This window comes from Bidens hawaiensis, unplaced genomic scaffold (assembly GCF_021521415.1).
Source record: "Bidens hawaiensis isolate Kalapana, Puna unplaced genomic scaffold, B.hawaiensis_p1.1 tig00037602_1, whole genome shotgun sequence".
In the NCBI taxonomy this organism is placed as follows: domain Eukaryota; kingdom Viridiplantae; phylum Streptophyta; class Magnoliopsida; order Asterales; family Asteraceae; genus Bidens; species Bidens hawaiensis.
The window spans coordinates 25,457-51,526 of NW_027505492.1; the positions used below are offsets into that span (position 1 = coordinate 25,457).

At 31.7% G+C, this 26,070-nt stretch overlaps 1 protein-coding gene across 1 annotated transcript; it reads right to left on the reverse strand.

The window, feature by feature from the left end:
* Positions 1-8,490: 8,490 nt before the first annotated feature.
* LOC143613504 (cytochrome b561 and DOMON domain-containing protein At3g07570-like) lies at positions 8,491-20,877 on the reverse strand. Its single transcript, XM_077087191.1, has 4 exons — positions 20,660-20,877; positions 20,002-20,407; positions 15,544-15,833; positions 8,491-8,736 (listed from the first exon to the last, which is right to left on the reverse strand). The coding sequence occupies exons 1-4, from the start codon at positions 20,843-20,845 to the stop codon at positions 8,497-8,499; spliced, it is 1,122 nt and encodes a 373-aa protein (XP_076943306.1). The 5' UTR covers positions 20,846-20,877; the 3' UTR covers positions 8,491-8,496.
* Positions 20,878-26,070: the final 5,193 nt, after the last annotated feature.

Here is a 26,070-nt window from a genome sequence, read left to right on the forward strand (position 1 = left end):
CATTTCTGCCGTAGGTTGGGGTGTGACAGATTGGTATCAAAGCCAAAGGCTATAAGATAGGTTGTTAGAATTGTCCTAGATTTCAACGCTCTACTTTGATTTTTTTATATATCTTGAGAATTATGAATTTTTGATGATGGCTTCGCTAGGTTGTTGGAATAGTCATGGTGATTCATGTATATCTAACCTCACGTTTTCTTTTATTTTATTATATATTTCACCTCCCATGTTCATTTTCACTATTAATTTAATATTCATTATTTATTTAAATTTTCATGATAAATAATGGATAATTCAATTTACTTATTTCATATTATTTATAACGATTATGTGGAAATAGAAAGATTCCTCTTAATTCTTGGATACTTTAATAACCCAACTTATATTATATTTAATTTTGAAGAGTTGTTTGGAATAAGACTATCTCGGTGATTCAAGAATATCCGCTTCCCAATTAATCTATTAATAATTTGTTTGAATACATAAATTTTTGCATTCCCATTACTATTTACCATTTATTTTATTATTTTAATCTTATAATTTGAATTTATCTCATTTCAACTTCACAGTTGCAATGCTACAATTTCGTATCAATTTCTCTATAAATTTCATAAGTTCCTCATCTAACCAAACTTGATTAATCAAAATCTTCGTTTAACCCTGTTCAAATTTATACTCTTGATCTTAAGAATTTCATTTCTAATGTTTGCGATATTTAAAAGTTTTACATGTCATTACTCATTTTAAGCTTTTTTGCTAATTAAATCATTCACTTAATTTTTATTGTTGATATTTTTTGGTGCCTTTATAAAAATCACATTTGTTATTTTATTTGTTGCGCATGAAAGTTCGTTTGTTATCTTATATTACTATTCTCGTTCATCACGATCAATCTTGTCGTAATCTCATTTAAAAATTTATAATCTCAACTTCAAGGATTTCATTTTCTTTCAAATTTAAGATTTGTACATTTATATCAAAAGATGTTTTTAAAAAAATCATTGTTTTCATTAATCAAACTCGAAAGTTTACCTCATTGTTTTATTTCTAGTATTTCATACATTTATGATCATCTGATTTTAAGTTTAAGATTAATTTAAAACTTTTACTTCCTCACAAAGTTATGTCTAAGTAATTATGGATGCATACGTAATTATCCAAGTCCTCGCATGGAAGCTATAGTACGTACAATTGTGTGTCATAATTTAGAACCGAAAGTGGTTTTGGGTAATGGTATAAATGCTAATATGATAAAGACATAGAGGATACGCCGCTAGCACATCCTATATATAAGTGCTCTTATCGGATTTTCATTTGGAGGGTTGCTCCGACTACTCAAAGTTCCATGTTATATTAAATTTTAAATTTTATTTTGAAAGTTATTCCTTAAAATTCAATTATTTTTAACACTATTTTTGTTTTAGTTTTCCTTAATTTCGGGACGAAATTTCCAAAAGTAGGAAAGGCTATACATCTCGAATTTTTCATATTTGAATTCGTATTCGTTTACCCGACTCGGGAATGTAATTTGGATCTTTTGTATTTATAAAATCTTATAGTTAATAGCATTTAAGTTTATTAAACTTTTTTTATACCCTTGTAACTTTCAAACTCATCAAACAATGGTTAAGAAACTTTAAAATCACTTAAAAAGGGCTAAAAATGGTATTTTATAAACTTTGGGGACAAAAATTGTCAATTTTGAAACGTGTTGAAGATCCTCCATGCCGCGCCATGCGAGGAGACCCCCCTATTGTGGCTGCGTGATGTGGGGAGACAACTGCAGCAGATTGAGTTCGTTTTACTCGTTTATTCGTTTGTTAATGAGAAATCCTTCCTAAACCGACCCAAATCTCGAAAATTAAGCCCCAAGTTAAATCATATAATATTATAACATGCCCAAATTCATTCTCTAAATAATGAGAACAAATTTTGTTAGTTATAATACTGGATTTGTCATTGATAGCTTATTTCGTTTCCTAATCGGGTGAATTACTTCATAAACAAGTTATAACCCATAATACTTAATCAGAACACAACCCTAAACCCAAAATACAACTGCAAATCAGCCACCATCTCTGAAAATCTCGAAATTCTTCTCCTCCATTCATTTTATTCAAGTATTTCAAAGCTTTAGTTTTACTTTGGTGTTCAAGACTCTTTGACCTCGTTTATCTCATTGTTCCTTAATCTTTCCGGATAAGTTATCTTCTGATAAAATGCGTATTTTCATCTAATTAACAAAAAGCCCTAAATCAATTTCAGTGATTGAGGGATTTTTGATGGTCAATTTGATTCTGACCCGTTTGAGGGCATAAAAGTCAATTTTAATTACTCTATCTCTTGTTCAAAACTAGCTTTTGGGCCAGAAGACTTTTATATTTGTTTTGAAATTTTGAATGTACTAGTTCGAACCCGACTCCTGACTCAAAGTTTGGATTCTGAACAGTATCAGCTCGCTTAAATATTAAAAGCCTCAAAACTTGAGTTTTACACATACGTTTGATCTGATTTAGTGGCTATGTTCTCGTTATTAATTCTAGTTTATTGTCTAAAAGTTCCAGGTCATTTCATGTCGGATCAGTCAGCTCGCTTAAGGCTTGGGATTCATTTAGTTATTCGTATTTTATCAATTAGCTCACTAATCATTAAGGTGAGTAATCACTCCCCTGTTTTACTGATTTCAAAACTGTTTTGGGGACTTTATACGTACCATATTATATTAAACATATTACAATCTCAATTCATTTGTTTCAATGAAACTAGCAAATCATGACTTGTGTTAAACGAAGAAATGTTAGCTTCTTATTTGCTTGTTTATTTTATCGCATTTAGAGAGATCCATCATAATCACATAAAAGTATGATCATACGCCATCTTAGTAGCCAAAGTCCGATTCGCTAGGCGATGGTCAAACAACACCAATTATTTTCTCATTATTTGTTAAATATTTAATTGTTGATACTCACAATATTGATTTGCATATTTTTTACATATTATATTATTAGTGTCAAAAATCTAGTGATTCTTACTCAACATGTGTTGTTGATAAATATATCTATTTTGTATGCACATTGTAGGTTATTCTTTGGACGGTTGAGGTGTTTAAAGGTCATTTAGAAAAGACTTTAGGTTATTAATGAAAAGAGAAGATTTTATTATTTTTAATGTTTTGGTTTTATTTGTATATTCTTTTGAATACTATGTAATTGATTTGAATTTAATAAAATATTTAGATATTGTCAATAATATTGTATGTTAGTGCCCTTATGAGTTGTGAACCAACATTTCGCGCCCTGACAGTTTCGCCAAAGGTTGGTGTGTGACAGATTGGTATCAAAGTCGATGGCTATAAGATATAACATGCTTAGGACCCTATACGTGCTTACTTGATTGCCTTATGTGTTTATTTAAATGGTTTATGGCTTATTTAATATTTACTTATTTTATTTTTTGTCATGTACACGCACATACAAACTCCGAGGCTATGCCTCATTCTCAAAATATTTTCTAAATCTTTTCTCAAAAAACCCTAGATTTTTTATTGTTCTTTTATTTATGGAAAATCCCTTAAGAATTCCCTTATTTTGTTTTTACTCATTTAGCTCAAATCAAGGGAGTATGACAAGTTCTCGTAGTAACTGGAAAAGGGAGAGAACTATGAGTCGGGCCTTGGCAAAATGATTCCGAGAATCAAAGGAAAGATGATATTTCTTTCCTGGAGGATAACCCGACCACAGTATTCGATCTTATAGGCCAAAGTGGAGCAAATGTCATACGACCGGAACTTTAAGTGGTGAACATAATCAATGTGAGGGTTACCTTCCTTAAATTATCAAACCGAATTCATTGTGATTTCGTTGATAAATTCAAATATTCCAAATTATTTAATAATTATTATTTTTAAATGTTTAGTTGGGGATCTATGGATACTCCAACTATCCATTTCTCAACCCGTTTTGATTTTAACGTTTTGTTGGAGCATTATCATCCGTTGTGGTTCATGGGGTGCTTCAACTACCCATATCTGATTTCGTTAATTCGTTATTTAGTTGTATCAGTTAAAATGCCATAGAACGCTCATGGGCCGACCAACTCAAGTGTTTTGATAATTCGCTAATTATTTGGGCCATTTAACATGTCATGGAAAACTCATGGGAGGCCTAACTCACAAATCAATGCTATGCTTTTAGCTGGGCCAATAAATGCCATGGAAAGCTTACGGGAAACCCAACTCACAAATTTATTTATTTTGTTATGCTAGCAAGTTGTGACAATAAGCTCATGGAAAGCCCAACCCATCGAAGGATATTCGTTTATTCATTTATTTAATTGATTTTAGTTCATCAAAATTTCATGATGTGATTTTCTCACTCTACTTCAATTAATCAAAGTATTTTAATTCCCATGACCGACACAATCCCTCAGTTATAAAGATACAGTTGTCACAAGTTTAAATAGTTATCATTTTGTTATACTACTTAATTGGTTTTCTCTCATCATTTTATTTATTTTTCAAACTATCAAACACATTTCAATTTTCACCCTCAACCTTTAGTTATTAGCATTTTAGTACTTCATGTTTTCGTTAATCTCGTGTTACTTCATATTTTTCACAACTTACCTTCTATCTTATAACTCTTTTTTATTGAAATTCAATTATTGTAATTTTAATTTCCACTATTAATGTCACACCCTAACCTACAATGGAAATGCCGGGGCGCGAAATGATTGTTCACAGCTCAAAAATACTATCATAAAATAAAATATAACAATATATATTAAATTAATTATTTCAAATTCAAAGTGCATGTAATATTGATTTTTCCAAACCCGTAGTCGTTTACGTTTGAACCAACCGAAACATTTTTAGACCTTTATTATTATTGAAAATCAGGTGTTTATAATTAATTAAGTTTATAATGTTCACTTTAGGCCTCTTATACTTTATATGTTGTTCAAATCTTAAATTACCTAAAACCAAACTATAGGGACTAAAGTTGACAAATAATGAAATTCTCCTCCTTTTGGTCAGAGCACCACGTGGTGGGGTAGCCTAGGCCCACCACGCGGCGTCGTGGGCTACCTGCACAGCTCAATTCGTTTATTATTGATTCCTAGTTCGTTTTTGGCCCGAAATCGCTTATTTTAGGACATAATCGAGTGTATTAAGCCCCAAAAAATCCCCCAATCTTAGATTCATGTCCATATTCAATAACCCTTGTCCAAGAACGAATTTTACAGATTTTAATATTGATTTGGTCATTAAAAATATATTCGGTTTCCTAAACGAGTAGATTTACAAAATATGGTTCGTTTTTGCTTATTATATATAAACACATCATAATTCTTCTGACACAAACTTCCTCACACACTAATATACCTTCTCCGGCCATCCTACCATCTGTTCATCATCATTCATCTCGGTTTTTGCTTATTTGGTTGAAGACATACTCTTAGACATTTGACTTCGCATGCGTGTGGACCGTTGACTCGTCATATCTCTTTATTCTTTCATTTTCCGGGTAAGTTGTAAACTGTAAAATCATTCATATTCATTCCCTAGTCAATAAACTTCAATCAATTTTGGTGGTTGAAGGATGTTGATTGGTCAATTCGTTTAAAACTCGTTAAAGGGAAAAACAGTCAACAAGTTTGACTATCCGTTTTCTCATACTTCTGGTCGGATTCAACGTTCGGTCCAGAAGAATTTTATTCTCAAAACGTAATTTTAAGGCTACTAACCAAAACCCGACTTCCGACTCGCTGTTCAGATTCTGGTCAGTACCAGCTCGCTTAAATCTTAAAACAAACATAACTTAAATTCTAAACGTCCGTTTGGATTGATTCCAGCGGCAACGAGTTCATTTTTATTTATATTATCACATCTTAAAGTCTCATATTCTGAATTGCTTATATCGTTTGACGTGTAGTGGACGACTCGCTTATTCATATTTATATTCGTTATTCATTAATCTAAGGTGAGTTTACCATTCTCCTATTTTACCAACTTTTCTAAACGTTTTGGGGACATATGCGTACCTATCCGTATTTCTTACTATATATATATATATATATATATATATATATATATATATATATATATATATATATATATATATATATATATATCAAATGCATATGTGTAATTGTGAGTGACTTAATCAGATATACGTGTTATATGCTAATTGCTATTTGCTTATGTGTATATTCTATCATTGTCGGAGAGTTCCACCGTATTCCCTTTTAGAGGGTGCTCATTAGTATGATCATACGACCGTCTTAGTAACCATAGCCCAATTCGCTTGGCGAAGGTAAGCCGACAAATTTTAGTCATCGTAATCAATGCCCAATTCGCTTGGCAATGATTCATTGGCACACTAGCGCGTCTTGGTTTGTTTATGGTTTGATTACTTTTATCGCATTTACTGCGCTATGCTTATTTATATTGGCATGCAAAACTGGTGATATTCTCACTCAACTTTATGTTGACAAACTCTGTTTTCTATGCATGTGCAGGTTGCTTGTATTGAAGATTAAAGTTTGGACACGTAGACAAGACCTTAGGATATAATCAAGATAATCATTATTTGAGCTTGTATTCATTGTATTTAAATTTTTGTTGTAATTGAATAATGTGTGTATACTTTGACTAAAATAATTAATTAGATATTGTACTTATATTCATGATTGTATCTTAGAGCTGTAAGCAATCGGATCACGCCCTGGCATTTCCACCTTAGGTACTAACCAGAATCCGAACAGTGAGTCGGAAGTTGAGTTTTGGTCAGTAGCCTTAAAATCTAGAAATAAAAATAAAAGTCTTCTGGACCGAAAGTCAGTTCCGACCAAAAGTATGAGAAAATGATTAGTCAAAGTTATTGACCAATATACCTTACACGAGTTTGGGTTAAATTGACCCGTCAATACCCCTCAATCTCATAAATTGATTGAGGGTTATTGACTAAGGGGTAATGATAGACGATTTACAGTAAACAACTTATCCAGAATGTGTATGAATTGATCGAAAAGTGAAGTCAAAGGTTGATATTATGGCAAAGTCAAACACCAAAGCTTGTATCTTCAATTAATATGGCTAAAACAGAGAAGAACTTGAGGATTAAAGGTAGGTGACGGCTGGGATATAATAATTAGGGTTTAGGGAAGAGTGTGGCAGATGATATATACATTGTTTATATAGGATATGCAAGCATGAGTCAATTTTAGTTAATATGCTCGATTAAGAAACCGAATATCGTTTAATGACTAAATCAACTAAAGAATCATCAAAATTCATTCTTGATGAAGAGGTTATTGTATGTCGACATGTACTTAGTCTATGTTCGTTTTCTTGGGGCTTAAATCAAATGATTTGGTCCAAAAATAATTGGTTTAGCACCTAAAACGAACTAGGAAACAAAATAACTTAAAGAATCTGTGCAGGTCAGTGGCCGCGCCACGCGGTCACCTCACCCCTCATGGCCGCGTGGCGCGGCGTGCCTGGTGGGGGGAGTTGCGTGGTTTGGCAGTTTTGGTCCTTGAACTTGTTAGAGTGTTAATTTTTGATGTTTTCAAGAGTTGTTAAGCAAGAAATGACCAACTTGATTGACATAAAGGATACAAAATGAAATTACACTCTTGGATACTTATAATTGCACGATTTTATTAATGATAAATATCCTAATAACGTTCATAAACCGATAAAACAAATACGAATACGAATACAAAAGATCCGAAATGTTAAAATTAAATTAAATCTTTCATTAATTAATTTAATTTTCCTTATTAAATTGAAGTTCCTTCTTGATTGAATTTTCATGGTGATCCATGTATAACTCAATCACTCATTTTGTTTATTGATATTTTCACTATTTTTGTTGAAAACCTACGGTGGTTCGTGGGTATCTCAAAGGTCTATTTTCATTTGTATTAAATTATGTTATTTAGTTGAAATTACACTCTGGTTCGTAGATTTTTCAACGCCCTACTTCGCATTGTTTTTAATATATTTTAGAACGGTCTTTTCAATATTTTTTTTCTACAAAGAAGCGTTTTTGAAATCATTTTAAACCGGTTTTTAAGCGTTGTTTTTCGGTCTTTTTAATCTCTCTCTCCCTGTTTATTTATTTAATTTAATTTAATTAGCCGTATAGTACATATGTCTAAAATTAGTTTTAGAAAAATAGGTTAATAAAAACTTTAATTTAATTCATATAGCAAACTTATAGAACTATTTTTTTTTTTTACCATCTTACCTTTTCCAGATTGGCAAGACTCATTTAACTCATGACAACTAATTAGCTTTAGAAACCCCACATTAAACTATTTAATGAATCATCATGAACTCTATATGCGCCATTATGAACTAAGTGGTTAACCATTTAAACTTTTACATGGACCCAAATAATACTTACATTACCCAGAACTTAGATAGCATCTAGGAAGTTAAATTTAGAAACGAGATTATGATTTAATCATCATTGTTAGATATATGCTCTAACAATCATCTTCTTCGTTTAACAACCTTAACTCCAAGCTAAGAGCAATCGTAACAATTATACCAAGAAATACTCCATAAGTAACGTTCCATTCACTTCCGCCATCTGCCAAATAGACGCCATAGAAGACGTTGAAAGCTGCCAGTATTATCAAAACCCGTCCTACATTGTGATGGTACCAGTTCCAATACTTCTTCATATCTGAACCCTTGCTTGGCCTGATCAAAAGGGCCATAATCTACAAAACAAAAAAAAAAGGATCATAGTTAATCATTTGTTTCAAATCCAGATTTCAAGTAACGATTCGTTTAGCTGGTTAAAGATTTTTATAGTTAGATTTATGGTTTGAAACCGTGGGGCTAAAAGGTTGTTAAAGTTTTAAGTTTGCCGATATGCATTGTGTCCAATATTCATGAACCATTTTATCGTTTTTAAAAGTTCAATACAAATTAACGATTTTGAGAAAAAATTTATATGAGACGTGGGTCGAGTTGTTTGACCGGTCCGGTCTGCTCAACCAATCCAACCAGTTTGGTTTTGCAAATTCGTAGTTAGTTTTGTCTTTTTTAAGACAAATTTCTTTCACTTTATAGGACTTCAACCCAGAGCATTTACGTGTTGAAGAGACTTTATCTCTGTCACTAGCCACTAATCACAGGACTCAAATCTATGGTTAGTAGTTTGATAAAAATAAATTACAATAAAAACCAATCAAGTTAGACCATGAAGACATCTAGCAATGATTAAAGTATAAATACAAATTTTTATATATTTATCATGGCAACAATAAAAACCAATCAAGTTAGACCATGAAGACATCTAGCAATGATTAAAGTATAGATACAAATTTTTATATATTTATCATGGCAAATGTTGAAGAATAATTGGATTTTTAAAACTCTTGGTATGAGTTATGTTCTTGAAGCTTGAACACGGAATCGGAAAAACTTGAAGGCTCCGATATTTAGTCGTGGGTACAAGAAGGAAAGAAATATATATTGTAAAAGTGGGGTATTATTAAATAATATAAATGTGTTGTGATGGTATAATTGAATACCTAGAGGAAGGCATGGAAGTTTTTTAACTTTCAAAAACTAAACTTCAAACTCTAACTTCTCTTCAACTTATTATTAATAAAAAAAACTTCAAAGTATTTATAGGCCTAACAATCATAACTTGACTAGAAATAGGAAACTAGTAAAACAATTTGACTACAAATAGGAAACTAATAAAAGATAACATAAACTTTGAATAAATAAAACTTAATATATTTGAATTTGATCTCCTCCTTATCCTCCCCTTGAGATCGACCTAGCCACCCCTCGGTTTTATCTTTTAATGAATCGGGATTAAATGTATCATTCACCCCCTTAATCTTGATTCGTTCCTTTCAGATCTTCAATCCCGAGCAATTTCCTCATCTCTTCAAACTTTAACTTCGGTAGCGCTTTTGTAAGAATATTCGCCTTTTGTTTCTCTCCACTAATATGCTCAACTTGGACTTCACCATGTTCAATACATTCACGAATGAAGTGAAATCTAATATTGATATGCTTACTTCTTCCATGAAACACGGGATTCTTCATCAAATCTATGGCAGATCTATTATCCACATATAACGTCACCATCTTTTCTTCATGCCCGATTAACTCGCTTAACAACCCCCTTAACCATATAGCTTGATAAGCCGCGAGTTGCTGCTGCCATGTACTCAGATTCACATGTCGATAAGGCTACAATTTGTTGTATTTGTGAGAGCCATGAGATCAATGCACCACCATAATAAAATGCCATTCTGGTGGTACCTCGTCCATCCGTTTGATCCACACCATAACTACTATCACAAAAGCCAACCAACTCTCTACTACCTCATCCATACGATAAACCATATCCACTCGTGCGTTGTACATATCGTAATATATACTTCAGAATCTGCATATGGGATTGTTTCGGTTCTTGCATGTACCTATTAGCAACTCCAACTGAGTAACTCAAATCAGGCCTCTTGTGTGTTAAATACCTTAAGCTACCGATTATTCTCTGATATTCAGTTGCATCAACGGTTTCTCCTTCTTCATCTTTCATTACTTGCAACCAATGTTCCATAGGAAATCGAGTCGGGTTGCACTTGCTTAAACCTTCACTCATTAAAATTTTATTAGCATAAGCTTCTTGTTTTAACTTTATCTCATGCTTCTTTTGTGTTACTTCAATGCCCAAATAGTACGAAAGCATTCCGAGATCTTGCATCTCGAACTCATTCTTCATTTGACTTTTGAATTTCTCAATATCGTCTTGACTCGAACCAGTCACGATAAGATCATCGACATATACACCAACAATGAGAATGTCGGTTCTTGTATTCCGCTTGTACACCGCCGGTTCTCTAGGACATCGAATAAAATCCAAACCTTTCAACGTTTTGTCAAGTTTTTCATTCCAAGCTCGTGGGGCTTGGTGAAGACCGTATAAAGCCTTTCGTAACTTATAAACCATAACGTGTTTCCCGAGAACTTCAAAACCATTAGGCTGCTTCACGTACACTTCTTCCTTCAGCTCGCCATTTAAGAACGCTGATTTAACGTCCAAATGGTAAACGAACCAACCATAATTTGCTGCAATTGCTAAAATCAAACGTACGGTTTCCATTCTCGCCACTGAGGCAAAAACCTCATCAAAGTCTACCCCGTGCTATTGCACATACCCCTTCGCGACTAATCTTGCTTTGTACTTTGTTATTGACCCGTCTGCATCACGTTTGCTTTTTAAACACCCACTTCAAACCGATCGCCTTGTGACCCAGTGGATGGTTACATAAGTCCCACGTATTGTTTTGTTCAATTGAGACTAATTCGGAATTCATAGCTTCTCGCCAATTTTTGGAATTCTTTGTCTCTTCAAAGGTAGCTGCCTCTTCATCTAGGAGAAGACATTCTCCTTCACAAAACATTACATAATCTTCAAACCTTTTAGGAGGGACAGATTGACGACCAGTTTTTCACAGCTCAGGTTCGGGATTTTTTTTCCGGTTGGTCTTCAAATCCAGGCCCGTTAAGGTCTGTTGGGTCTTCGTTTTCGACTGCTAGAACTTCTTGTTAAACTTCTTCTTGGATCGGCTCGATTATAAATTCAACCCATTCAGGTCCGGTTCCGACTTGAAACGAGTCGGTGTGTCAAGACCAGTTAAACTTTTGACTTTCTTCGAAATGGACATCCCGGCTCACAGAAATACGATTTTGAGCCGGGTCATACAATCTGTAAGCTTTTGATCCCGGTTCGGTTTCAAGATGTACAACCTCCATGCTTCAGTCATCTAATTTTTGGAGGTTGGCGGTAGGTATCTTCATGTACGTTAAGCACCCAAACAATCGTAAGTGTGTTATGTTGGGCTTTCGGCCCTTCAAGGCTTCATAGGGGGTTACCATCTTCAATGCTTTAGTAGGTACCAGATTCAACACATAAACCGAGTGTCTTACCGTTTCTCCCCATAAGTTTTGTGGAAGGTCCATAGCTTGCATCATACTTCTTGTTGCATTTAGGACCGTTCTGTTTCGCCTTTCGACCACACCATTTTGTTGAGGAGAGTAAGGAGCCGTAAACATTCTTTTTACTCCTTTTTTATCACAATATTCGGTGAAAAGTTTGTTGAGAAACTCGCCACCTCGATCACTTCTTAGAGCTTTAACCTTTAGCGAATGCTCTAACTCCACTTCCTGTTTAAACTTTATGAAAATACCCAAAGCATCATTCTTATTTTTAATAGCCATCCTTGGTCTTTAATGGACGCTAAAAGACATACCGGGGTTCAAATTCTGAGCTCGATCTTATAAAGACGGTTTGGACTTCTCAGGACTCTCATTAGCAAGCAATCTCCTTCCTCGTATAGCCACAAGTGGTCGTTTGCTATCCAAACCTTACACCCTTCTTCGGTTAACTGACCGATGCTCAATATGTTGCTACATAAGTCGTGTATGTAATGGATGTCATTCATAACCCGCTGCTCACCATTCTTGCAATCGAAAATAATGGAACCTCTCCCTTTAATATTCACTTTGGACCCGTCTCCAAATTTCACCAAGCCGCTCACTCGATAACCAATTTGGGTAAAGTGGGCTTCACATCCGGTCATGTGATTACACGCCCCATTATCTAAATACCAAATTGAATCGCTTACCAAGTCATTCGCATAACGGATTGGATGAACCTTCTCCTCGTTCAACATAACTTGTTCTTTATCAACTTTAACTGAGGTCATCATAAGAGTTGGCGGCTTAGCCTCGGCTTGGTTCAGATTCGCTTCTTGAGTCGGTGGTCTCGGACATTCCCACGCAAAGTTGCCCAATACACTGCAATTATAACACCGAACACCGCTTTTATCTCTACCTTGATTTTGATTATTTTGATAATTACCTTGATTGCCGTCTCTGCCTTGGTTGTTCGTGTTCGGTTGGTTACCGTCTCTTCGGTTATCGTAGTTCTGATTGAACCGACCCCGTCCTCTACTCGAACCTCTACCACGGCCTCTTCCACGGCCCCATTGGTCATAACCCGAGGAGCCACGACCCCGAGCATAATTTTTCCGATCATGATCGGTGTCCTTTTTTCCTTTATTATCATTTTTGGCATACAATAATTTTCCCATCTCGGCCATTGCTTCCTTGCCTTTGATTCTCTCTTCAAAAGACTTTAACCTTGCTATACAATCTTCAAAAACCATAGTGTTAATATTGGCCCACTGTTCGATAGTTGCTACAATAACAATAAAGCGGTCAGAAACGCTATCGAGCAATTTTTTTATAAGTTCATGACTTCCATCGGACTACCCAAACTATCAAATTGTGAGGCGTATTCCGTTATCTTCCCGGCAGAGTCTTCAACGGATTCTTTTTCACCCATCTTCAATTGATTAAAATCTCGCTTTAATGATCGTAAGCGAGCTTGTTGCACACGCTCAGCCCCAAGAAATCTTACCCGTAGTGATTCCCAAATCTCCTAAGCATCACAGGTTCTTGCAACTAGCATCAACACGTTTTCCGGTAAGTCTTGTAAAATAATAGCCCTGGCATCTTGTTCTTTCTGTCATCTCTGGCTTCTCCGTTCACCACCTCCCATAATCCTTGAGCATCAAGGATTGAGTCCATAATTACAACCGACGTGTTGTAGTTTGTTATTGTTAAGTTTGGACACTACAACGAAGTTGAACTTGGTTCCCTTGCTTGCACAACCGGTCTTTCATCCGCCATAATACCCGGTCTTCGAGTTTTCGATTTGATGTGGTTAGTCGCCCCACACCGTTCTTGAACTTCCCAAAGATCGTAGATCACCTACGCTCTGATACCAATTGTTGAAGAATAATTGGATTTTTAAAACTCTTAATATGAGTTATGTTCTTGAAGCTTGAACACAGAATCAAAAAAACTTGAAGGCTCCGATATTTAGCCGTGGATACAAGAAGAAAGAAAGAAATATATATTGTAAAGTGGGGTATTATTAAATAATACAAATGTTGTGTTGTGATGGCATAATTGAATACCTGGAGGAAGGCACGGAAGCTTTTTAACTTTCAAAAACTAAACTTCAACTCTAACTTCTCTTCAACTTATTATTAATAAAAAAAACTTCAAAGTATTTATAGGCCTAATAATCATAACTTGACTAGAAATAGGAAACTAGTAAAACAATTTAACTACAAATAGGAAACTAATAAAAGATAAACATAAACTTTGAATAAATAAAACTTAATATATTTGAATTTGATATCCTTCTTATCCTCCCCTTGAGATCGACCTAACCACCCCTCGGTTTTATCTTTTAACGAATCAGGATTAAATATTTCAGTAAATTTATTTTTTTACTCTAGTCGAAAATCCGGAAAAATGAATTGGCTTACCCATTCTTCCTTTAATTTTCATCGTTCCCCACCCCTGAAAACATTAAATCAAAGGTGGTGGTGGTTTTTTGATTTTTTTTTTTTTAAGGTAAAAAAAAAAAGACGTTATCACCACTCCGGTGGGGTGGCCATGGAGTTTTCTTTAAAGGCTTCCTCCATGAGGATGTCACGAGTTCGGATCTTGAAAGGGGGAATTTCAAAAGTAGCCCTTTTGGGATTAGAATGGTTGGTTGTTAAAAAAATGAAAAAAAGTTGTAATATTAGTGATAGAGAAGGAAGGGAAAAGTTAAAATGTAAAAGAAAACAAAAATAAGAAGAGAGTGCGAAAAATATTTGTGGTCACAAAAAAAATTACAAAAATAAAAAAATATAACTCAAAATATAATAAAAACGAAAAAAATTGAAAAACAAAAATATTTTCTCCGTCATTCCTGTTAAAAAAAAAAAAGACGAAAAGACACAACACCGAGAAAAAAAGACACAATTATGAAAATAAACGAAAAGCACAGTGATAAATAAAAAAATACACAATTGATCACAAAATATAAATAATACCGAACAAAATATAACACAGTGTTGGATAATATAACAATATATCAAGAAAAAAATACACAATTTCAAGAAAAAAAGACACAATCAATGACGAAAATAAATAAATACACAATGATCTTCTTGCCTCAATATTATGTCGTTTTTTTTAGAACAGGAAAGACGGTGAAAACACTTCTGTATTTTTACTTTTTTCTTATTTTTATTAAATTTTGAGTTATGAATTTTTCTTATTAATTTTTCATTAGTTTTTGAAGGTTCCTCTTTTCATTTTTACTGATTTATCCCCCTTATAAATAGGCTAACCATGAAAGTAAAATGAAGAATGTAACAAGTAAAATGAGAGGAGCCAATGCTAAGTTTAGCACATTCTTTCGGAAAAATAGTATGTTGCCTATATCATAATCAAACAATACATGTCACATGACCTATATTCGGATAATTTGGGTTGGCCGGCCTAACTTTTGGTTTAGGCTTGGGTGGATTAGTGATTGCCTGATTGGACATATCTGGAATAAGCCCAAATATCATGTGGACAATTGAATATTTGTAGTAAAACATAGAGAACGATATGAAAACAAATTAGTAACACACTAACACACAAACCTGTAAACATCCAAGGGTAACTACGATCAGGCCAATGGTTTTGTGCTTAGCGACATTGACGTCAACACGATCATTCAAGACAAGTCCAGTGATGATGCCTGCTAATCCAATACTAAACCCGGATAACTGGATGCTTACATGTGCATAAAACCAATATGATTTGTGTAAATCCTTGAAGTAACGAGCAATCATAGCTCCAATCGGGATCAACACACCCCATCCTACCGCATTCAATACCCCATGAGTTCTCTTCAAATCCAAATATGGGGCGCTAATTTGATTACCTTCACCTGTTACATAACAAACATTACAAAAATATAAAAAAAGTAGCAAAAATAATCTAAAAATATTTTTCCGGGCAAACTTTTATTCTAAAAATTATCGATGGATTAAAATTAGACATCTGTATGGGTTCTCCCAACATTTTCTAAGCTTTTCGGGTGTAACATCCTACTTTATCACGTACATCCAACCTATCTTTGTGTTTAGAGATTTTTATTAGATATTTATGAAGTACAATAAAAGTTTATTTTGAAACGATAAATAATGAAAGATTATTGTTTCACCTTTCATAAAGGAAACTTTATATAATAAATCATGGCTCACAATCAAAAGACCTCAAAATAAAAGTTAGGCTGAGAGTGAATGGGGACCAAAACAATTTGTATCCTTGTGGGTCAGCGATCACCAACTATTAAATAAGTGAAGATATAACAATAATAATAAAAATTGTTTTAAAAATTTTAAAAATAGTATTCCTAACGATATTACGTCTAAAACCTTTGAACGCTATTTTCTGTTCATTTTGTTTTCTAAAATAAAAAGTAAAGTAACTATGAACATATAATTATATTTTGTTTTAGGTATATCTTTATCATTATTATTATATATATAAGCACTAAATGAAAATTTAATTGTTTCAATATTTTCACTTGCATAATAATAGCGCCTAACACACTATTTGTTTTTAATTTATACTGATGTAATGATCCATTAATTAGGAACCTCATATTTGTCTCACAAAATAAGATTGATAAATGGTTTTGAGGATTGAGTACTTTTGTTATTTTCACTTAAAAAGTTACAAATATATTTAAACGGTATATCATAATTATTTTTACTAATAATTTTATAATGATTATTTTTTTGGGATAGTACCCTATATTTAAAATCTTATTTAGAAACATATAATTTTAAATATGATCTAAAATAATAAAATTAATTTAAAAATATATATACGTGAATATAAGATAAGATTATTAAAAAAGGAGATAAAAGAGGGAGTTCTTTCAACACCTTCCATTTTGTGGGGTCAAAGTGACACGACTAAGGCTCTATTTACTTATCAACATCTCAACCTAAAACACAAGTTGGTTGGACGATCAATCTATACATCAAAATCAAAATTAAATCATTTGAGTTGCCTTTTTATCAATAACAAGTAAAAACAAACTAATAGCAAAAAAAAAATGTTTAAACGGGTTAAACAAGTTAGCCTAGATGAATCCGTCTTCACCTAAATCATTTAGCTCTTTACACAGTTTGTAATTAGTACTAAATAATTATACGTTGTGACTTGATTTAAATTACGTGATTTAAATTACGATTCGTTTTAACTTAAAACTCTTTTAACTTGTAACCTCGGAAAGGGAAATTTGACTTTACCTTTACTTGGTTTTTAAAAGCCAACGACCAAAACTATAAAGAAAGAAGTTACAAGTGGTTGTATGTGATGATTTTATTTCAACTTTCTACTAGATTTATGATGGTTGTGATGTTAAAATGTCTTTGGTCAATTTTTGCATAATTTCTTTAGGATTACTTCATTATTCAGCAAAACTGCTCATTAAGGGCCCACCAACATTTAGGCTAGTCTTTAGCACACGACTTTCTCGTGTTGACTTCCCAATATCTTATAAGGTTACGTATGGTGAAGGCTAAACTGCGGATGACTTTTAACTCGTGGCGTCATGTCAGCAAATAAGTAAATTTTATTTTAGAGGTGTAGTGGTATTGTAGCCATATCCCCCCCCCCTCCAAAAAAAAAAGTGTTGCCCCTCATGTCGCCCCAGATTTGCTGCCTACAGCACCTTACCTAAGACAATCTATATATTCATGGACCCGTCTCCATGTTGGTCGCCCGCTTAGTGCTTACCCTTCCATGACCTTTAAGGACGGAAAACCGTCTCTCTTTTTCCCCTCACACAATCCTTAAAGAAAGATTTCTTCCTCTCTTTTCTCTCTACTCTATTGCATATAGATTGTATTCGAGGATGTCTAACTTAGATTAAATATGTTAGTTGGTTATATTTATTCACAACATGTGAGAAAGAATAGATTATTGACTAAGATTAATATTATAGGTTACCTCTCTCATGTCATTTTTTTTATAAAGAATTAATACAGAATTAATAAAAATTATTATAAATTTCATTGTTCGCATATAAAAGAAATTATTTTTATAGGTTTGACTGTGTGAGTTAAATTGAGGTGACGCTAGGATGGTAAAGGCGTTAGGCATGGCATAATCTAAATTATTATTATTATTTTTTTAGCGGCCAATAAACAAAGAATGTTTGCATACTTCGTACAGGGTGACCCAATGGCAAAAGACAACCGTCAGCTGGTCCAACCCAGTTGTACGGAGCTCTTAAGCACCTCCAAATTATCTTTAGTTCAGGAAACACTCACCCACCTGAAGGCCCAAAGTGGTAAAACCCGGACGCACTTAGAATTAAATTGGAAATCATAAAGATCTCATTCTTCATTCATTAAGTCGCCCATGTCTCCTCCAAAGTGCTGAAAGTAGGGATTGAACTTAGGTTTCCAATGAGAAACCTATGCTTTCTATCACTATACCATGTTAGAAAGGACAAACTAGGTGGTTTAAAACCATAGCAAACTAATGATAAAAAGAAGCCCCTAAAGCTTGCACCAAAAAATAGTCTTTTTAGATGTGGTTGTACGTAGGTTTCCTAGACCTTGCACAAAGACAAGAAAATATTTGTGTGATCATAAGGTTTTGGTGCAAGAAAAAGTGATTTAACATAACTTGTTATATTTATGTCCACCTTTAGAAAAAGTTAATTGTGTATACAAATACAATTCTTTAAAGGAAAACTTAACAAGAATTACCGCTAAGCCGTTGTTTTCAAATAACATTTAATATTTTTGTCACAATTTCGAAAAGATTACCCATAGTATTAAAGACAAGTATAATGTTTTGTTTTTAGAAAATGTGCAACAAAAAAATAGTTTTTTTTAACATGAAAATGCTATTCCTCTTTCTATGTTAATTAAATGATGCAAGCGACTTCAATAACACGTCAAAACAAGTTAATCTAGTAGACCCGAGAACACACTTGGTCTGTCTTTCTATGACCTTTTAGTTTAAACAAATATGATACATGAAAAAAAAAGGAAAGAAAGAAAGAACGAATATTTGCACTTATTATTAAATTATAATACATGAGACGACTACCTTTCTCTCATATTATAGCTAGACATCATCACGTAAATATGATTATGTATACTTTGAATGTGTTCAAATAAATAAATTTACTTTTAAAGGGGTGCGTTAACGTATAATAATTGCTTAACGCACATTGGGTACGCGAAATACGTTCAAGGTTAAAAAACCAAAAACGTTCAAGCCAAATTCCCAACCCTAAAACGTGCAAGGTTAAACCTTAAAACGTGCAGGCTTAAAAACCTAAAATGTTCATGTTAAAAACCTAAAACGTTAAGGCTTAAAACCCGATACTTTTAAGGTTAAAACCCATCACTCAAAGCCAAAAATTGATCGATTGAAGCTTCAAATTGATTATTAATTGGATCAATTTCAAGGTTAATTAATCAATTAGGTTCAGCAATTTCAATTTCAACTGGTCAATTTGATCAACTGACATGTGAACAAAGATTGATGGTCGTGACGGAAGAGGACGGTGCTCACAACAGTAGACGATGGTCATAAGGGTGGACGGTGGACTTTGACGGGACGGCAAAGGCGGTGGACGACAAACAGATCGCGTAGTTGTGATTTTAAGGTTAGCGTGTTTTTGAATTTAAGAGTTAAAAGTGTCGGACGTAATTTACAATAGCTGATTATTGTATGGGATCTTTTATCTATTTATAAATAGATTATCTTTAAAACATGTGTAATAATAAGGTATAAAAGGTTTAAACCTCAAACCATGTTGCTTTTTTGTCTAACTTTATAAGTTGAACACATGACTAACTTTTAAATTAGCCTATTTATGTTGTTTGAACTTCAAACAAATCAAATCAAGTAGAAAGTTGTTGTTGTTGAGTAAACTGTGATTTTTGTCCTAATGGTTTGATCACTTTTACCAAGAAGTTTTTAGCATGACCGTAACTATAGTTTCAAAAACTTGCAGCTTCGGTCTAATTCGTAAAGGCGACAAAAATGCCAGTTTAGTCTTATTATATTATACTAACCTGAGGCATTATTGAAGGCTACGGCCAACTGGTTCCTATGTATCGTCAACCGAAAACTCGGCGGGGAAGGGGCCTGGTTAAGGCTGCCTCCAACCGCAAACACGAGCTGTGAGCTTGGTTGATAGGTGATCAGCTGGAAAGCTAAATACATCCGCGATGAAAACGTAATGATCGAAGATGAGTTGGGCATAACTTGTATGTTTCCTTGATCAGCCAGCACTTGGCTTGGTGTCTTTCCGCCTAGAAAATATTTTTTCATGGTGGCCGATCCATCATTGGCCACCCAACCAACGATGGCAGTCGAACCGACCATGCCGCCGTTAGGGGAAAACCCCATCGCTACGTACGAGCTAGTGCTAGGGGCTGATAATACGAAGCTCCATAGACTTGGTCCTGTTTGTGAAGCCTGTGAAGAAATAATATTGATAATGATTTATTTACATTGCTAATAATATATAATATTTAAATACTTACATTATAGTACCATTTATGTAAAAATAAAAGTAAATAAATTTCTCATATACAAGTGTGTGGTAAATACTGTTGGTAAATTATTGAAAGTAGATCAATGATATTGGTATTGTTCAAATGTGTTAAAAAATAAATTAAAAAAAAAAGAAAGAAAAAGAAAAGGCATGGATATGATGATATGACTTACTCTTAGAATAAAGCCTTCAGATGACCAAACATTTGAGCACAAGAGAGAAGATGTATCAAACAAGATTTGAGCATTAAGATTTTCAAGACTAGAACTTGCACATGAATCTTGAATTATTTGAGAATGTATAACATGTAAATAACAACCTAGAATCAAGCAAAAATGAAGGTTTGAGAGTATATTCATGATTCTGTCTCTCCCTCTCACTATCTATCTCTCCCTCCTTATATACAAATAACGAGGGCAAAATGGTAAATAGATAATAATCAATTTTCCACAAACATTTGGTGTGCAATTGTGTATGAAGGGATAGAATATGTTGTGGTTGACTTGGTTTCAATGATTACTTGGAAATGAGTAATTGAGTATTTGTGAAGTAAATCCTAGTCATAAAGAAATATTAGAAAACCTATAATCAATGGTTACTTTTAAAAATGCTTTAATAAATCGGCTTTAGTTGAAGGTCAAATACATCAATAATATATAAAAAGTATATATCAGTGTGATTAAAGACAACGTCATGTATGTGCGGATCCATCGGACCATCACTTAAATGGTTCTCAAAAGTTTATTGGTGTTAAGTGTGCAGAATAATCCACAAAATAAAATTGTCGTATTTAGATAACAACATTTGTTAAAAAAATGTTTAAAAACATATTTTATAACCAATAACTTTATATGAAAACAGTATATTGATAGAATAATAATTATACTCTAAAGGAAAAACATTATTATGGAAAAAGGTTTTTGGACTCTTGGTAGCGTAATAAGAAGCAATGTGCAACTTTTTTTTTCTTGTTTTTACTGGTTGGTAATCTATTAAATCACATTCCTTTAATATTGATAAAAACAGAAAGAAAGATATACTTAATAAAATGTTAATCTATACATTTTGTTACTAGCTTTTGAACCCGTGTATTATACGGATTTTATCAAATGATAAAAATAAATAAACAAGATTGGTTATTTTAATTGTGATTCTCAAAATATTTATTAATTAATTTAAGGTACAATGTAAAACTAATGAATTATATTTTTATTTTAATTCACAACTTATGAAATGTATATTTTTCATGTGTTTCAACTCGTTACTATACATGATGGAAAATATGCACTTGATGTAATTTCTCGTGCAATAATATTTAAAAGAAAATGATTAATATGTATATAGGCAATAACCAAGAGCATCTTACTATACTATTAAAGCAAAACAAGGTTTCCATATGTCATTCAACTAGCATGTTCACATAGTCTTCCAACTTATCAATTTTTCATTTATATAATTTCTACATGTTAATTTAAACATTAATTTTAAACATTAACTCCTAAGTTGAAGAAAATTTCAAAATAAATGTTATAATCATCATTTATTGAGTGATAATGACAATTAATTGTTTTCATTGTTATTTTTTTAAATTTTGAGACTTTTTATTATTATTTTTTTTTGGATTTTGGGAAATTATTTATGAGCCTTTGGACCGGATGTATGAATGTTTGGATTGAAATAGTGGTTTAAGTCACGAGGTTTTGATTATATTGTTGCCTTATATAATGCGCGGTTTAATAAAATTATAATTATCTCTCATTGTTATATTCATATTTTTAGCATTTTATATGTTGTGTACTTAAATGTTTTATAATTTCAATAAAAATAGTTTATAACACACAACTTATGTTACAGCATCTACATGTTTACGCTTCATTGTTTACAACATATGACTTCAGTAGATGATGAAGTTTTAATTAATGTGTCTTTTTTGTTTCATGGTATAAGTTAGAAATATATGACATAACTAATAATTATGTTTTAAATTGTTACTTTTTTTATTTGTCTTTTTTATGTTGGGTTCTTTTAATTAAAATAACAATGTGATACCTTATCTTATTTTATATTATCTTATCTTACTTCTTACTATACAATTAAAGGAAAACAAGGTTTCCACATGTCATTCAACTAGCATGTCCATATAGGCTTCCAACTCATCAATTTTCCATTTATATAATTTCTATATGTTAATTTGAACATTAATTTTAAACATTAATTCCTAAGTTGATGAAAGTTTCAAAATAAATGTTATAATCATCATTTATTAAGTGATAAAAACAATTGTTTTCATTGTTATTTTTTTAAATTTTGAGACTTTTTATTATTATTTTTTTTTTTTTGGATTTTGGGAAATTATTTATGAGCCTTTGGACCGGATGTATGGATGTTTAAATTGAAATATTGGTTTAACTCACGAGGTTTGGATTATATTGTTGTTTTATTAAATGCGCGATTTAATAAAATTATAATTATATCTCATTGTTATATTTATATTTTTAGCATTTTATATGCTGTGTACTTAAATATTTTATAATTTCAATAAAAATAGTTTGATAACACACAACTTATGTTATAGCATCTACATGTGTATGCTTCATAGTTTACAACATATCTTATCTTAATATACTATTAAAGCAAAACAAGGTTTCCACATGTCATTCAACTAGCATGTCCACATAGGCTTACAACTCGTCAATTTTCCATTTATATAATTTCCACATGTTAATTTGAACATTAATTTTAAACATTAACTCCTAAGTTGAAGAAAGTTTCAAAATAAATGTTATAATCATCATTTATTGAGTGATAAAGACAATTAATTGTTTTCATTGTTATTTTTTTTTAAATTTTGAGACTTTTTATTATTATTATTATTATTTGGATTTTGGGAAATTATTTATGAGCATTTGGACCGGATGTATGGATGTTTGGATTGAAATAGTGGTTTAAGTCACGAGGTTTGGATTATATTGTTGTTTTATTAAATACGCGGTTTAATAAAATTATAAATATATCTCATTGTTATATTTATATTTTTAGCATTTTATATACTGTGTACTTAAATGTTTTATAATTTCAATAAAAACAGTTTGATAACACACAACTTATGTTTTCAATAAAAATAGTTTGATAACACACAACTTAAGTTACAACATCTACATGTTTACGCTTCATAGTTTACAACATATGACTTCAGTAGATGATGAAGTTTAATTAACGTGTCTTTTTTGTTTCATGGTATAAGTTAGAAATATGTGACATAACTTATAATTAAGTTTTAAATTGTTATTTTTTTATTTGTCTTTTGTATGTTGGGTTCTTTTAATTAAAATAACAATGTGATACCTTATCTTATCTTAACTTATCTTACTATACTATTAAAGCAAAACAAGGTTTTCACATGTCATTCAACTAGCATGTCCACATAGGCTTCCAACTCATCAATTTCCATTTATATAATTTCTACATGTTAATTTGAACATTAATTTTAAACATTAACTCCTAAGTTGAAGAAAGTTTCAAAATAAATGTTATAATCATCATTTATTGAGTGATAAAGACAATTAATTGTTTTCATTGTTATTTTTTTAAATTTTGAGACTTTTTATTATCTTTTTTTTTTTGGATTTTGAGAAATTGTTTATGAGCCTTTGGACCGGATGTATGGATGTTGGATTGATATAGTGATTTAAGTCAAGATGTTTAGATTATATTGTTGCTTTATTAAATGCGTGGTTTAATAAAATTATAATTATATCTCATTATATTCATATTTTGAGCATTTTATATGTTGTGTACTTAAATGTTTTATAATTTCAATAAAAATAGTTTTATAACACACAACTTGTGTTACAGCATCTACATATTTACGCTTCATAGTTTATAACACACAACATATGACTTCAGTAGATGATGAAGTTTTAGTTAATATGTCTTTTTGTTTCATTGTATAAGTTATTAATGTGTGGCATGACTTATAATTATGTTTTAAATTGTTATTTTTTTCTACTTGTCTTTTGTATGTTGGGTTTTTTTAATTAAAATAACAATGTGATACCTTATAATAATAATAATGTTATATTATCCGACGTTTACAATTCATTAAAATGTATGTAACACACGCGCGTACGCACACACACACACACATATTTATATATATATATATGTGTGTGTGTGTGTGTGAAGTTTTATATATTTTCCATCCGTGTGTAACACGGGATTTAACCTAGTAATGTTAATAAACAATATAAATGAATACCTAAATATATTTTTTCTTCAATGCTAAAAAATAACCGGCAACCCAATAATTGATTCTATTTAGCATCAACTTTTTTTAAAGGTAATTATAAATGTGGCATATACACACCTTTAAATAATGACGAGTTAAGTGCCATTGTTATTATTATTTTTTTTGTTAAATAAAGTGGTTCGGTTCATTTATTTTTGCTAAAAAAAAAGTGATTCGGTTTGTTTTTTTAAAGTCGTTCGTTCATTTATTTTTGTTAAAAAATGTGGTTCGTCTCGTTTATTGTTGTTAAAAAAGTAGCTCGGTTCATTTATTTTTGTTAAAAAATATGGTTCGGTTCGTTTATTGTTGTTAAAAAAGTAATTACGTTCGTTTATTTTTGTTAAAAAATTAGTTCGGTTCTTTTATTTTTTTTTTGTTAAAAAAGCGGTTCGGTTCATTTATATTTGCTAAAAAAGTGGCTCGGTTCATTAAATTTTGTTAAAAAAAAGTGGTTCGGCTTGTTTTTTTTTAAGTAGTTCGGCTCATTTATTTTTTATCACAGGGTTAAGTAAATGACAAATAAAAATATTATTTTATCCCTGACTTAATGGAACGGGTTAACGAAAAGTACTAAAATAATTAGTTTTAGAATAAACTAATAAAAATTACTAAAAAATATTATTTTATCCCTCACATGTAAAAAATGAGTTTTAGAATAAAAATTTTTGTAGTTTTTGCTTATAAATACAAGTAGAAAACATTCTAATAAAAAATTTTAATTTTCTAAAAAATATTTTTTTTAACTTTTTTAGCTGATTAAAAAAAAGTTAATTTTTTTATAAAAACGGCTTCTACATGTGTTTACATTTAAAAGCTCTAAAAAAATTATGTAAAAATATATTTTTTTAAATGTAGAAATGACTTTTTTATTATTTTTTAACATGCAAAAGACATGATTCTTCAATTTCTCACCTTTTTAAAGTTTCTTTATAAACCTATCTCTAAAACTCAATCATATAAGTTATACCGTTTTAAAATATGACCGAGTTGTAGGTAAATTTAGTTTGTTAAAGTTATGATAATTTAATGAAATCTACTATAACCAAGGGTGTTGGCTTAATATCTATATAACCTTTTATCTTAAATTCTATTTAAAGAAATTAAAATTAAAAAAATAAATTTAAAGTTGAAGTTTGTTAAGAGACTATAAATTTGTGACACATATGGTTGTCACAATAAGCATCTATATCTATATCCAATGTTTTAAAAACCAGTTTTTTACTCATATCGGAATGAGTTAAAAAATAGTACAGTCAGTTGAACCGGTTTGTATCAGAAGGTTCAATCGGTTTATGT